General features: G+C 30.6%; 1 protein-coding gene across 5 annotated transcripts in view; it reads right to left on the bottom strand.

Moving 5' to 3' along the window:
* Nucleotides 1-9,857: 9,857 nt before the first annotated feature.
* The window catches only part of Cont (Contactin), a 106,797-nt gene continuing 99,577 nt past the window's right edge, over nucleotides 9,858-17,077 (bottom strand). For all 5 annotated transcript variants that reach the window (XM_076506236.1, XM_076506235.1, XM_076506238.1 and 2 more), the window contains exons 22-24: nucleotides 16,158-16,344; nucleotides 12,886-12,999; nucleotides 9,858-11,799 (exon numbers count right to left, since the gene is read on the bottom strand). In XM_076506236.1, coding sequence (XP_076362351.1) covers nucleotides 12,890-12,999; nucleotides 16,158-16,344 — 297 coding nt within the window. In that variant the 3' untranslated portion in view covers nucleotides 9,858-11,799; nucleotides 12,886-12,889. The remainder of the gene's footprint in view (nucleotides 11,800-12,885; nucleotides 13,000-16,157; nucleotides 16,345-17,077) is intronic.

The raw sequence follows: 17,077 nt of genomic DNA, 5'->3' as shown, positions 1-17,077 counted from the left end.
CCATTGTGTAGCTTCATGATTAACTCCAAACAAGAACCCAACGATAAAGAGATTATCAAGCACGAGGTAAAGTACCCATTCACATGCAACGCGACTTACGCGAGCTTTTAAAATGTGGTACAAAGCCGTAATGCTTGTCTTTGCTTCAATTACAAGTGCTTCAAGTGCACTTAGAGTCAAGATGTCTTATGCTACAATTGGAACAAGTATAAATAGATACAATGATGGAATTATTAAGCGATCTCCTAGAGAAGTTTTACAAGACAAGTCATTTATTATAAAATCCTCAAATGGATGTCAGTACAACTTCTCCATCTGCTAAAATCTCTGAGAAGGTTCGTGCAGGAATTACAAGATTCATTTTTAGAATAAGAGAAAAGTGCTATATAACTGTTGGGATGCCAAATGGGATAAAGGGATTGCTGTGTACAGTACATTTTTACCCCTGCTTAGTATAAACTTCAGACACTCTTAACAATAATTAACAAACTGTCATTGCATTAGGTAGCAAAATAGTGACACCAAAACTAATTAGTAAGTACCCTACACACTTGGAGAGTTGCATAGTGAAATAAATTGTTCAGTTTGCTATACTCTGTAAGACAGGGTTCATTGAAAAACCTCAGAATCCAAGGAACAGCGTATACTGAAAATGGTGTGCGACGTATGTCTAAAATCAAGTTTTCAAAACGTCCTGATAATGTTAAGAGTGTATCAGTGTCTCAAACCAAGCAACTGCCCAGCAAAAGGAACATTATCGACGCTAAAAAACACATTTCAATCAACAATCTGGTAAGACAGGCTAAATGCACTGGCATTTTTGTGCGCAGAAAATGACTTGTTAGAATCATTTTACTCTAAATAGATCACAAATGCCTGTGCTACAAAAACAACCAGGAAGATAGTAGTTTAACCAAGTACAGATGGTATGATCTGCTACTGCTTATTGAATACTATGTGAGTACCAGTGTGATCTAAGTGTGTGTGTGTGTGTGTTGTGCATGGATGTTCGAATGTTTGGATTTATATGTATTATAAACTCGTGTTATATTTTTTCTTTTACATTCTACATTCTAGTGAGAACGAAACGAAACTGTAATACATATATATATATAATTTCTAAATTATTTGTCTGTTGTAAAATGTTAAATAATGAATTAGTTGCAAAGTCCTGGCATTATTCACACGTGTAAGTTAATTTGAGTTACTGTTTGGTGAATTAAAAAGATTAAAAAAAAACCCTATAGGTACAATAACTTGTAATATAAAGTAACAAAATTAATCTTAATTGCTGTAAGTGTTTATAAGACATTTATGATGCTTCTTGTTTAAGCTTTTTTTTTTGCAAGAAAAAAGTATCTGAGAAATGAATGCTGTAAATGTTGTCTATCTTTTTCACAGCAGTAACAACCTGACTAATAATTAAATTTTAAAATATTAGCAGATGCCTGTTGAAAGAATTTAAAGGTAAGCTTCCTAAAATAGTAAAAAAAACAATGCAGTCAATCCATTGCTTTGGTTCATAGTGTCAGATATACACAACTGTTTCATTTAAATTTAATATGGGTATTATGATTTAAATAGTTTATATAGCGTGAGTGTTAAATTTAGTTATTTTTAGAAGCGATAGTTTGTTGCAGGTTTGCTTATGACCTTATGTAACAGTCGTAACTGTTGTTACGTATTATACTTTATCTCGGACGACTCTCCGATTTACTATGTTACGTATTTTAACGTATTACTCTTTCAAATAACTGGAAATTTGAATTTAGAAGTTAATTAAACGTTAATATGTATTAAATTTATGAAATTTGCCAACAAGACTAATACATACAATTGTTTTTTTCTTAGCACAAGTATAGTTTAATATACAAACAAAAACAACACAATTTATAATAGCGGTTATTACTAATAGTTATCACACATGATGGCTCATATATAAGAGTTTTACAAACTTACAGACAATATTAAGTCTTATATCCGGTCCAGAACTGTATATTTTATCGACTATCCAGGTCCACGACTTTATATGATTTCACCTCGCCTGAACTAACGATGCCTTTTCTTGGCTAACCTCACACTGGGTACACGCTGACTCCTTCAAACGAAGATACTTAACGTCCTTGTAGAAATAATAACCGCCGAAGTAAATCATTGAAGTTGAACGGTTTCTAATGTTCAAAATCTAAAAATATTCCTGATCGAATTCTGTAGTTTTCCTATTAACATGCCTTGATCACAGTTATAGTTTCCGAGGCCTATAGCACACGGACTATAGCTGACCAATAATAATAATTTTCTTTTGTCTCTCGCTTGCTCCCTGTATAGGATTCACGCAAGACTCTAGAGCGTTCATCAATGTTCGCTTAGCAACAACACTGTTAATCACTAGTATTACATACATATCTAGTACATTGTTGATCCTTACGCTCAATAATCTTCTACAGATTTCGAGAACAGGTGGGACTTGCGCAATACACAGCCAAGAATATACCTCACATGCAAAAAATAACAACAGAAACAAGTGTAAGCACTATAGTAAATGAACAACAGCAAATCTGTTACAGTGTTTACAAATCATACATTTTGTAGTGCAGTAGTTACGAATTGGTGATGGTTATATTAAATCGCCATGTTATTATTACCTTCTGAATTTTTCTTGTGGTTTTGATAGAGTATTATTGCATCGTAATATCTAGTAGTATGTGGAATGTTCTGTACCTCTATTGGAGTGTATATACGCGTCAAAATTTAGTTCAAAAGCTAGATCTAGACTCCATTAGCTGTTGTTGTTTTGAATTAAGCACAAAGCTGCACAATGGGCTATCTGTGCTCTGCCCACCACGGATATCGAAACCTGGTTTTTAGCGTTGTAAGTCCGCAGACATACCTCTGTGCTACTGGGGGGCGACTCCATTAGCAGTAAGGAGCATACAGAGCAACAGTACTTTACGATGGAAAATATATACTTACAGCCAGATAAAAAGATATGTTTAGATCGTAGTTTTAAAACTTCTAGAGATTTATATCCCTTGTACTTAATAGAATTATAAAACAGAGAAATATAATATAAAGTGGGATACCAGCGAAACTCAGAAAACTGCAAAAAAGTCGCACCTCTTAAAAGCAAAGCGCCTTTAATAGGTTATAATCCATGAGCATAAAGAACAGTACCAAAAGCAATCCATGGCTTGAGCAATAACACGCACCCTAATTAAGAAGGACATATATCTAGAAAAACTACACAAACCATGTATACAAATACAGCAATACATCCACCTATCAGGTTGATAGCAGATGTAACCGTAAAATTTAGGTTTAGAAGATCGCCTCTCCTAGACATTGTCACATTTTTTATTAAGTCCTTACTATACCACACCTTCTTTTTCTCTACTGTGATTTAAATAGTCGGAAAGTGATATTTCATGACGATTTAAAACTTTACTATGCCAGGGTTTAACAGGAAAACAAACACATCCAAAATATACTCAAGAATAACAGTTTCTGGTCACTCACTAATTTTCTTGTACGAGGCTTCCTCATCCAAGCCACCTAATCATCTCCTATTCTTACTTCTAATTGTCCTTCTACTCTTCCCTGTCCAAATTCTACATCTCTTCCTGTCTCAGAAGTTACCAAATATTACAATGACACCCCTATCACTCAATCAACGCAATCAAAAATATCATTCATTCTCTCACAGTGATCCTTCGAGTTCTGCCAGAGGACGAAACACAAATCACACTTTCCCTGAAACATCACATTCCACAACTACCGTTGTCAAACCTACTAATTCATAAACATCACTGACTTATTTTCCGACAAGCACAATCAGAGAAATTTTAAAATATCTAAAGAAATCACTTGTGAAAAAAAACCACTATTTATCTTACACAGTGTAAAAAATGCAATCATCAGTATGTAGGACATAAACAACTCCAAGAGAACGTTTTAACAATCATAAATCTTCTATTAACACCGAAAAAGATCTCCCTGTCACTCAACACTTCAACCAACACGGTCACTCCTTTAATGAAGTTGTTCTCACTGGTATTAAAACAGGATTCAAAACTAAAGCAGACAGAGAAATAAAAGAAGTTTATTGGATTGTCAAGCCAAATACTGTTCAACCTTTTGGAATTAATCTAGATCCAGGAATCAATGATCTCCGGTCATCAGTTTCATCTCTGTCAGAAAAAGAAAAATAACTTTATTCTTCACTTATTTTTTCATGAAATATCAAAGCTGATTTTTTTAAATTGATTAGTATAACATGTCTGTTTCAATCACTCTCCAGGTGCTATATTTTATTACTTAAACATCTAAGCATATATATTTTTTAAAATATACGTACATTTAGTCATTTCAAAATTAAAATATCACTAACACCTTTTCACACACACTCTCGCCATTGGTTACCTTTAACCAGAAATGAGATGCTTACAATAGTATACAGAGAAATAAAAAATTCCAGGAAAACCGGATGACCTCCATGATGACTAAACACTCGTTTACACTCGTTCAATCACATTACCATTCGGGTTTTTTCGGGGTACTCCTGTTTCCCCCACAGCAAATTCTGAGGTTTTTAGATCTGTATATCCCTATCCTCTTATTGTTGTTGTTTTTTTTATAGAGTCGGACTACCATTGGACCTTTGCCACCAGATTGCATTACAAATTTCGTTAACTTTAAATCTTGTCGGTTTAGCTATTAATAACAAATCACCAACTCAGTTAAATTTTACTTCACGAGTAAGGCCTCTTCTGAGCGCCCTGGATTGCTTTACATCTCTTCTTGAGATGCAAAGTATTAAATCGAAATACCTGCCACGAATTTTATTTATTTATTCATTACCACTCCCAATTTGCCCCTGAAGAAGAAAGGCCGCTTTCGAAAGCGCTCGGGTAATAGGGTTTCTATTTCATTTTTATCAAGACTTCTTGGATTTACGTGTTTTCAGAACATCATAAATTCGTGATCACAACACTTAAAATGTTACTTTCTAAAAAATAATCTGCGGTATTCAGATACACAAATCTTTAACAGAAAAGCCAAAAGTTCGTGCAAAATGCAAGATCAGAACTCTTAAGCAACTAATAAATTGAACGCGGACAGTAAAGGTCTTTAAAACAAGCAATCATAAGTGTGGTAGACTTGGAACGGCCAGATGATTAAGGCATTCAACTTGCAATTTGCGCGATTTCGAATCCCCATCACACCAAATATGCTTGTCCTTTCATCCTTGGGGACATTATAATGTAATGGGTGGTCATGACGAGCTTCCTTCCCTCTAGTCTTACACTGCTAAATTAGGAACAGCTAACACTTCGATAGCTTTGCGCGAAGTTCAAAAACAAACAAACAAACACAAGTGTGGTTTACAGCAAAAAATTCTTTATTTTATAACAACGTAACGTCACCTTAAGTGGCTGTGCTTCTTCTATCTCATCTGGTTTCTGTGGCTTAGGACTACAAAAAAACAAGATGATTTCAGGAACAAAAGAAAAAAATTATAGAAAGTACCTGACTTAAATATTTCGGTGAAACAATGAAAGTTGGATTTCCCATAACCCCACAGGTTGCATACTTCAACCACTGGTCTATATGCAATTTTTAGCCATCTACAGGTCACTGCTTTGCCCAATAGAACTAAGAGAGAAATTGACATCTGTCGTAGTTGTCAACAAACTAGGCAGCAATACAAGTAAGGATTCTTCTGTATAAAGTCTATTTCATGAGACTTCTTCTGCAGTAATTCAACTGTATACTGCTAACTGTATGGCCACAATTATTTTTATTTTGTTCTACCACTTGGTACAGTGCTAAGTAGAGTATCATTCCTGGAGTTACTTAAGGACGAGGTGTGTTAGTATGCAAGGATAACAGAACTCAAACACTTATATCAACACACGTTGGTGGAAGTTTTTTTAGTAGAATGTGTTCTTGCTTTTAGACATTAAAACTTCTACAGTTTAGATATCGATTATGTGGTTGTATTTTTGGTGTTTATCAATCACTACCCTATTCTGAAACCTGTCCGATGTCATTGCTTTTTCTATTTTTGATTTGAAGTAGGGTGTTATTCATAGCCACATGATCTAACAATCAGATTTAGTTGAGTTTTTCCCTCATCTTTTTTGTTTATAATTAAGCACAACACTACTCAATGTACTATCTGTGCTCTACCCACAACGGGTATCGACCCCTGGTTTCTAGCAGTGTGAGTCTGCAGACATGCTGCTGTGCCACTCATCTTGAACCCACTAATTTGTGTTTAATAACTTCAAAGCAAAATATAAGTTGCTACAGTACAAAGATTTGAATTAAAGTTGAGCTGAAATATTTAATTTGCATACCACTTACCATCAAGTATTCATATCTTTCTATTCATTTTGGGAATTTTTAACTTCAGAATTTGTCACTTTCGTATATTTTAAGTTAATGATTTTTTACTCAAATCTTCTGACCATGTATTAGTTTGTGTTGCTTGTACTTAAATTTTGCATATGTGGAGTTTTATAAATGTGTATAAATTGAAGCTTCTTTAGTTTTAATGCATTATTCTTGTTTTTTCTTGAATTTTGCGCAAAGCTACTCGAGGGCTATCTGTACCCAATTTAGCAGTATAAGACTAGAAGGAAGGCAGCTAATCATCACCACCCTCTGCTAACTCTTTTACCAATGAATAGTGGGATTGACATTAAAACTCCTTCATAGCTGAAAGGGCAAGCATGTTTGGTGTGATGGGGATTCAAACCGACAGCCCTCAAATTATAAGTCGAGCACTCTGAACACCTGATGATAAGTGAATTATAATTTGGTACTTTGTCTTAAAATGTATCAAGAGAATGTTAATTTTTCTTTTGATTCAGTGCATGTATATTATTTTTAATGTTTTTACTTTATTCTATTTCATTAATCTGTATTTGTTTCTTCTTTAATATGACTAACCATTTATTCCTACATTATTATTCTTGTATGGTCTGCAAATGAAAGGATTTATTTCCCTTTGTATATATTTTGCATTAGTTTAAAAAATAAAAAGTATTTCACATTTTATTTTAAAAGAAGGTATGTATATTACATACATTTATATTTTTCAAGTAAAGGTTTTTTTTTAAACTTATTATGTTACATATTTAGCTAGGAGATTTTATGAAAGTGAGAGTGTAATACTCTAAATCTTGTGTATGGGTAATTATAGTGCATTATCATATTACACATTCCATACCACTCTGTTGTCTTTGGGTTATCTAACTACAGGAGAAATTTCACTTGAACATGTGTTATAATCAATGAAATTGTGTTAAGTACAAAGTTAGCTCAAGGAAAACCAAATGTAAGGGTGAGAAGGTTATAATATATGAACACCTCATTACTTCACTCTCCTATTAAAGAATGAACATTTAATACTGGAAAAAGCAATAAATTTTTCCATCTAATTTGGAAAATGCCAAATCCAATTTATGTTGTACTAACTTAAGGCTGAGTCATTACTTTCTTTAACTTAATATGTTAAGAAACCAAATAAACAGACAACTATGCTCAACCAATAAAATTAATGATGAAATCAACAAAATAAAACACTTTGTCAGCATCGACAAATTTCAACCCAAAACTATTGAAAAACTTATATGCACACACCTGTATCAACAACACAGTCAAACAGATAAACAATAATAAATTCCAAGAAACAAACAACAAAACTTTGCACTGCTGTGCAACATATATTCCTGATATCAGCAAAAAATAACCAACATTTGGAAAAAACTTATGACAAAACACAACATTCCAGTAAACACCAAATTAAAAACCAGGTACAAAATTGAAGTCCATACTATGTAAAAATTACACTGACAAACACAACACAAACATTTATAAAATACAATGCAATAACTGACATAACTTCTATATTGGAGAAATAATCAGAAAAATGGAAATGAGATTCAAAAAACACCATGTTTTTTAACAGAGCAAATCAAATAAACACAATATAACCATAGAAAACACCTAGATACCAAGTAGGGGAACAAACATAAACAAACACAAAATCAAAGAAGCCCTACTTATACAACAACTAAAATTAAGCCAATATAAAGAAACACCTTTATACCTATACTAATTAATAACCTAAGATTTAACTACAGCACCCCCTACAATACCGTACCCACTTACACTCTTGTCCCTAAGCCACGTGTCCAACAATGGTCAGTTGTAATCTCTCTTTAACTTAAAAATGACTTACAAAGGTTGAAATGTTGTTCTGTACTTTATTTGAATTAAAGTTTTAATACCCATATCAGTCATCTTGAGAACAGAAAGTGGGAAATATTTTAAGAATATGCTGGATTGGCACACCTTTGCTTCCATTTTGGGAAGTTCCTGTTCTCCTTACACCACCTCCTCATTAAGAACAGCTGAAAGATGACCAAAACTTTATTGCTGTGAAGAAAATTTGACATTCACATTAATTGAACATGTACCTTGCATAAAGCAGACTACTTACTGACTGTCATATGGAGCAAATACTACTAGACTCATACGATCAATTTCTCTGATAGAAGACACTTTGTTAATACATTTGGGTGTTCTCAGAGTGATTTTCTTTATATCTTTAAATGAGAGCAAATGCATATCTGAGAAAATCAAGATGTCTTGTGTGTCATATTTATCCATGTTCTACTGATCTTGCAAGCAGTCGTCTTTAATTATAGTTTCTTGATTTTCTACTATAATAATCACTTTCAATTCTCAACTTGTTACCAGAAATTTTTTTCATCTTATTTCAGTATCTTCTATCATTCCACCACAATAAATCACTTCAAGGTCCCCAAATCTTCAGTTGTTGTGGAGATCCTGTTAAGCCTTTGTTATATTTGTCCTTTGATTAAATTTTCTTCCCTTGCTCAATCAGCTTAGCATCATGTGTGTGGAGTCAAACATAGTACTTGAAAAATAATTATATATACATACAAACACACACATGTAGTGCTCCATTTCAAGCTTTAAGAATCCAATAAATTTCATCTAATATCATGGAGTACTAAAAGTAATTTTGTTGATTTAAATTTTATTACCATTTAAGTAAATTTATCTACTGAAAAATTACTGCTAAACACTGGAACATATAAAAATTTTGAGTTCAGTTTAATTTGCCTATTTTGAAACTTATTGCATGTTTCACACTCACTTATTTCTTCAATTGTACATTATGAAATGTTAGAATAGAAATTCAAGAGGGACACAGAAAAAGACATTACAGAAATTTGAATAAAATGGTACATTACTTCAAATTGTTTTTCAATAGCAAAAGAAAGGGAAAACAACTAATGTTTAAATTTATTTCTTGCTCCCATTAAAGTTATATTAATTTTAAAGTTATCTATAGTTTTAGAGACAACTTGAAATGTTTTGGTTGCTTGTTTGGAATATTAAAAAAAACTACACAAGGACAGTCTGTGCTAGCCATCCCTGAACATTAAATTGACATATTAGAGGTAAGACAGCATATATAGTCAATAGCACCCATATCTAACTGTAGTCTAACTGAATAGTGAGATTCACACAATTTATCTTTTGCAGCATACCCATGACTCCATCTGTGGCAACTTAATGCAAAACAGGAATATTCTAAATTCACAGTTCTGGTGTACTAACCTCTAGACCATATCCAGCCCTCAAAAAAAGTTGGGAACTTTTTTCTTTACTTTTGGATCTAACAAACATTTAGTGATAAATGTCAATACAAATAAAATTGCAACTTTAGTCACGATTTAACAAATATTTAGAAAAGTTTGTCTCACATCTCATGTCCTTCACTAGAATCCAACAAAGATAAAAATTGAAACAAAACAAACAAAGTAATCTAGTTTATTTGATACAAAAGCATACTGTACAGATAATAAGTCTTTGAATTGTATATTAGTGTCACTTGTAAACTATCAGATCTAGTACCCAAAATCATTCACTCATCATGTAATTACAGAAAGCTGTATACTTTTACATACATTTCAGTTACAGTGATATGATGTACATTACAATTTGGAATCATGAAATCAGTTTTCTAATAATAGTAACATTTTATTAAAAAAACAAACTTTGAAATATCAAGTAGACACAGACTGTATCATTTGTTTACAGTATGTATTTTACTTGAGGTATACAATTTTGATACACATCCTTGAGACACCTGGAAGTTTATCACAAGGCACATGCTTTATGAGAAAGGTTTATATAATTTATAAAAGAAATGCTAGGTGGACAGTATCAAGTATGAGCAATGTCAAATAACACTCAAATCAATTTTTTAAGCATTTATTATTAATAATAATGTTGCAACCAACTGTGAAAAACTTCCTCTAAAATCCAATGTTAAATAAGCACTGCTTTTATAGCACAAGAAGACAACAAAAAACATTTATATTGTTATTATTTGATAAATCTGAGACATGCTAATACCACCACCACCATTCTATGAATAAAAAAAAGCATTGTACACAGGGAATCTTTATCTTTCATAAACAGAAATTACTGAGTAAAGCAATATCACTAACAGTGTATAAAAAGGTTTAAAAGCACATTATTGAAAAAAATCTGAATCCAAAAACAAATAATACAAAATAAAAAGTTATCACTTTTTTATCATTCACAATGGAAAAAAAATGGACGGAAAATCCTGATTATTAAGTACATTTAGAGAAGGGAAAACAAACCTATAAAAATATGGGTTTCTACCAATGTTTCAAGTTAGTATTATGTTTTAACAAACCATTATCCATTTTCACACTTCTCTCAAAACAAATGGTAGAGAAAATTATTCTCAAAAGCTATATAGTATAAAAGTGTTTTAATTGTATAAGAAAGACCTATCAACCTGATCAACCAGTCACAAGCAGACCAAACCTTTACAACTATTATGATAGTTAGAAGATGAAAAACAATAATAAAAATAAACAAAAAAATAAGTGTAAAAATAAAAATCAATTTATGTTTAGTAACAAAAAAATCCCCAGATTTTCAGTAGTTCATAATAAGAACCTCAAGATTTCATGGAATGTAAAGAAATTAACGCTTTTTCATATACAGGATTATTTTATATTACAATAAAAAAACAATCTAAATCTGAGTTAGATTCATGATTCATTGCTGCATAGACCCCCTTTTGCTTATATACACACAATTAAGTTAATTTGAATAAAAAGGTAAAACTACACAAATGAACAATCTATTTTTCAATACTTTCAAATGAACCCTTTTTAACAGCTGTAACAAAATAAAATTACAATGGTACTTCACATTATCTTTACCAGAATTACACTTGTTTTACATTCATTGAAGTTTAATATCCTACAGACTACATCAAATATGCTGATAAAGAAAATGCACAGATAAAAACTTTCCTATGGTTGCACAAATCCAGTATGTGTGCAAGAATATTATACGTTTTTTCCCCATATATATATTTATATATATGTACAAGGGGAAAAAACTTATACAAGTGAAAAAATAATGAAAAGAAATATTTAAAATTAACTTATTTCATTAACACATATCTTAAATAATTGCTGAATCTTGAAATTTCAAAAACAGGGTTACTTTTGAAAAGGAATTCAATGTTTTATATATACTCAGTACAAGTTATGAAATAATATACTTCCTTGTATTTAAATCGAGGTACAGGTCACTAAATTTTTGCTTAGACCACTCATGTTAGAACTGTTTCTTCTGGGCTGATGTGACCAGGAAAATGTATTTTCTTACAAACTGAATACTTTTACATCCAATAAATGTGATGTGCTGTAAGAAATAAATTACAACATTTAACTCAAAATCTATACAACTGTACTCAAATAACTAAAATCATGGCTTCAACTTATACTACAAGAAATCACTGCAAATAACCATAATAATCCAACATGAATGAAGCAGATCATTTAAATATATTAACGTTTTAATCATACTTCCTTTTTAAAATGATAATAGGTATTTGAATGTTTAGTAATACAATGTTACTACAATCTATTTTCTACCACTTAGAGAATTGTGTGTAGGTAAATAAAACTCACTCGTATAGTTTGAAAACAGTGAACTATTGAAGCTTATTGTATGAAAACTACAGAGGTAGCCTTTTATCAGCAAGATGATTATTATTTATATTAGTGATATTAAGAATATTATGCTGCAAAGTTTTTGTCAACAAAGTGAGCTACTGCATGATATCATCAGACCTATGACAATACTGTTGCTGATAAGAATGTGCAAAACCCAAATCTAATGCCAATGATTTCAGGCATAATGCATAATGGAAATAAATATAACTATATCAAATAATGAATAATATTTCTTTATAAGTTATAAACTTATAAAAACAAAATATATGTAGATATTAAAATATTGAATGTTTATCATGGTTTATGTTTGAACTGTACATGTTTCAGACACAGTAATATTAATTTTATTTAATGCAAATGCACAAATGGCAGAAAACTTCCATAGGCTCAAACAGGTTAATGTTAAGCTTTCAAACTAGATCCAAAACTCAAGTGCTTTTGAATAGTTGGGTATTCTTCTTCAGGAAAACAATGAATAATCAACAATTAGAACAAACTCAAGCTTTTTGGGTCTAGTTTGAAAATATTACAACTTTTGTAATTGTTCATGTGTGATAACTTCTTAATCAGGTTAATGTTACATATTCTTCAAATACTTATAGTATAGTGTATTTGTGGTGAATAAAGGGCAATTTAAATATCATACATAGTAAAACTGTAGAATGCATTCAACATTAAAATTCCAAAATTTCAAAACTTAAACACAAACTAGCAGTTGGAAATAAGGCAAAACAAATACATTAAAGACAAATATTTTATGTTAACAAATTACCTGATTATTTAGATGAGTTGAAAGAATATAATACTACTGTTACTAGAAACAGTGATGTCACAGAGAAACTGAGATTCTGACTTGAAGATGTATATGCTGACACAACACCTTCACCTATACAGAATAAAAATATAAAACCTGTAAATGCTTTTGTTAATGGCATGACAATAAATTATAGAAGGCAAGCACCCATATTTACACAATGTTAAAGCTCTGAAAACATAATTAAGAAGTTTCATTTACTAGACTTTAAAACAAAATTATTTAATTAAAAAATGATTTACATTAAGTAAAGAACTGATAATGATATACTAATAGTGTCACCTAAAATTATTGATGTATTAAACATGTATTTTAATCAACTTTGGTAGAATGTGGTAGAATGTTTGAGATAACACTTTAATGTTATGAAAGTATCAGTTTCCACGTACTTTAGGCAGTGTAAACAAAATACCAAAGTTAGCCTCAGTATAGAAATGAAAAAGTCATTTCACTGTAGAAACATGCAGGAACAGTCAACTAAAAACAAAACTCTAGTGTGAAAGTCTAATATTTAAATATCAATTAATAGAAATCAGAGAATCATCTGCAGGTATGACTACAAATGTTGAGAAAATACTTTAAAATCATGTAAGAGTATGATAACTTTTTATAATTCAACTACACTGTTTCTCTTTACTTTTCAAAAGTTTTTCAATGCTATTAGCATTTAAGTTATTACCAACTATATGTCAACTAATATCCACTCATGTTTTTAATGAAATGTGTTATAAAATGAAGTATCTTTTGCTTTAAACACAAATGTGCAATGCAACTACAGAAATTTTTAACAAACTACAAAGTTAAACAAAATCTGTAAATAATAAGAAATTACATTTTTAACTATAATTCTTTTTCACATATTTTTGTGTAATGTAGAATTTATTCAATATATACGTTTTAAATTAGTTATCTAACTATTTAACCTTCTGAATACAGGTAGGCAAAAGTGGTACCTACAATCAAAATTTAACTACTTCACTATTAGTGTATGTCAATATATTTAGCATAAAAACATAGTTAATAAATTAATATTTACTATTATATATTTCAATTTCTTAATTTCAAAAACATATATTTAAATAAATTGCCAATCCACACTTTTCTATGTCACTTGTTTGCTCTGATTTGCCCAATTTAAATGTTCTTTACACTTCTGTTTGAGCATCTGGGTTTTGATACAAATTAAAAAGTTGTAGTATAGATTATGGTAAAGCAAAGTCTGATTTTATAGCATCAAACTGTCTTGATTTACAGATATAACTAGAAAACTAAACGAACAGGCCATGCCCTTCTGTCACAAAAAATATCAATAATTATCTCTAATGCTTGCCATATATTACTTACAACAAACAAAATTGGTTTGATTTGTTTGAAATTTTGACCTAAGCTATATAAGGACTATCTGCACTAGCCATCCCTAATTTTAGTCTAGCATTGACAGACTAGAAGTAAGGTATTTAGTCAACACCACCGACTGCCTACTTTTTTTTCTTACCAACAAACAATGGGACTGACTTATATTTTAATGCCTCCATGGCTGTAAAGGTGAGCATGTTTGGTAAAATGGGTTTGAACCCATGACCTATAGACTGAGTTGAATAAAGCAACAGAAAAAAAAAAAAATTGAATTCACCAAATAATGTAATATGATAGTTTGTTTTGATAACAGTTTTTGAATTATTCAGTCTACAGATTCAAAAATGCTATCACTAAGTGACCAAAATATTTCAATGAAATTAAACTACAATGCTTACAGAATACAGTATTCTTTATGCATGTTATTATTTTATATTTATATTTGAATATTTAATACAAACAAATGATAACCCCACCAAAAATCACGATTAACTTTTATCAAGACTGACTACAGAAAATTAGTACACAAGTACTGGATTTCTTGTTTTTATGTATATTGTTTATTTATTGGTGTAAAGATTAGAAACACATTAAGTAATGTAAGATAAATGAAAAAAAAGCAAATTTCTCAGTGAGGTATACACATAAACTGACAACTGTTACTTATAATTTAACATTTTGTCCTATTTTCGATCAAACTATTTGCCCAATGAGTGTTTGTGATGCATGTTTAGTAGCTAGACAGTTCAAAGAGCAACAAAACAAAAAGATAAAATAATAACATGTGTAAATTTTTAAGGTCCTGAGGATGTTTATAATAAATAATTGTTATTTTCTTTTACAACCTGAAGTTATTTCAGAAAAAAAAATTAAAGAATTTTGTTTAAAAAAACATGTAAAAATGTGCTAAGTCTTTGCAGTGTTAGGATAAAGAAACAAGATAAAATATAAAGGTTTACTGAAAAACTTTTGATGTTCACTTACAAATTTCTAAAGGTTATCAAAACGAGATATAAAAATTGTAATATGAAAACAATATTTTTAATCTTAACATAATCACTTTGTACCCAGATGTGTAACAGTCTGCATCAAACTACAAGTTCATACAAATCTTTAGTAAAAAAAAGACTCAATTAAAAAATCAGAATTTTTGTGTACAAAAATTTTCTAACACTTACTAAGATCACCAAATTTCATGAATATACGATTACTATATTAAAAGTTAAGGGAATGTATAGTTTTAAGGTTGTATGAAGGCTAAAAAGTTGGTCAAAATAACTTACTCTACATGGATTAGTATTTATTATTAGCAGAAAAGTAAATTAAAGATCAAATTTATGTTCATAAAAAAACTTGGTCCCTCAACTACACCTTTAATACCTTTTATAATCTTCTAAGTGAAGGTTTGTTTCAGTATAATGATTAATATTTATTGTTCCCATATTATTTTGGTAGATTATAAAATGTCTATGATCTAGCAGTGACAGACTACGGAGAAAGCAGTTAGTCAAAACCACTCACCACCAACTCTTTGGCTATCCTTTTATCAATGGATAATGGGACTCGCCATCAAATTTAAATGTCCCAATGGGTAAAAAGGCAAGCATGTTTGACAACATGGATTTGAACCCTTGACCCACAATTTATGTAATTAACACTACACATGTGGGTATTGTTATAATAAATAGCTCTAAAGCAAACATCAGTATGGTGAACAAAAATTTACATCATATAAAACATCCACATATGGCATCTATCTAAATATGTAGGTTTGATGTTTTAAAAAGCACTGAACAACATTAATTCCACATAAAAGTGTACATTAAAATATTTTTAGTGATAAATCTTTGTTTTTTTCATATCTCTGAACCTACCAACTCTAAATTCCCATGGAGGAGAGGACATCTTTCCATCTCCACCCAGACTGAATGCCATTACTCTGAGTTTATATACTTTTCCTGGAACCAGACCAGACACAACGGCTACCAAGTCTAATCCATCCAGATAACGAAAAACTTGTTTGTTTGTTGTGAAGTCTTGATCAGCCTCCCAGTACACAACCTACAGAATCAATCTTACATTACATATAATTAAACCAAAACATAAGTTAAATAAAGGACTAGAACAATTTTCCATTAACTAAAGTTACATTAGTTTTTCTCTTCCAATAAATATATGTTCACAAATTTAGTATTAAAAATGTATATTCAAGCAATATGAAACAATAAATAATCCTTAAAATAAAAAGTAATAAATGTGAAAATAACACCTACCATTTACAATAACTTAACATGTTTTAGGAAACTACTATTATCTAATAACAGCCACTAGTGGTGTTTTGGGAATTTTTAAGTTGGTGAATAAATAATTAATTGGCAAAGTTATTCAATGGAGATCTAAATCACCCCACCCATTTGAAAAACTTACAAAAGCTACTCACCACTCAGAATCCTATTTTTACACTTGACACTATTTCATGAAAAAAAAGGCTTTTTTTTTTTTAAATTAATTAAAAGGTATTTAATTCATATCTAATGTTACTTTTCAGTTTATAATCCAAATGAATAGGAAAGGCAAATAACAATGTTTAACTACTTCAGAGAGAAATATGTATAAAAAAGTATTGAAATACTTCACAAGTTTAGTGAATCTTGAAACCTTGGGTAATTCCTGGGTAAATGACAGTAAGTGTTACAGTAATAATAATGGTACACTTTTCCTGAACTACTGCTATTTCCAGTAAAAATCCAACATTAACTACACTGCTGGACAACCAAATTTTCTTAAAAGTTAA

This window comes from Tachypleus tridentatus, chromosome 6 (assembly GCF_004210375.1).
Source record: "Tachypleus tridentatus isolate NWPU-2018 chromosome 6, ASM421037v1, whole genome shotgun sequence".
Classification (NCBI taxonomy): Eukaryota; Metazoa; Arthropoda; class Merostomata; order Xiphosura; family Limulidae; genus Tachypleus; species Tachypleus tridentatus.
Note: the sequence above shows the minus strand (reverse complement) of the source record. Positions and strands in the feature narration are given on the sequence as shown.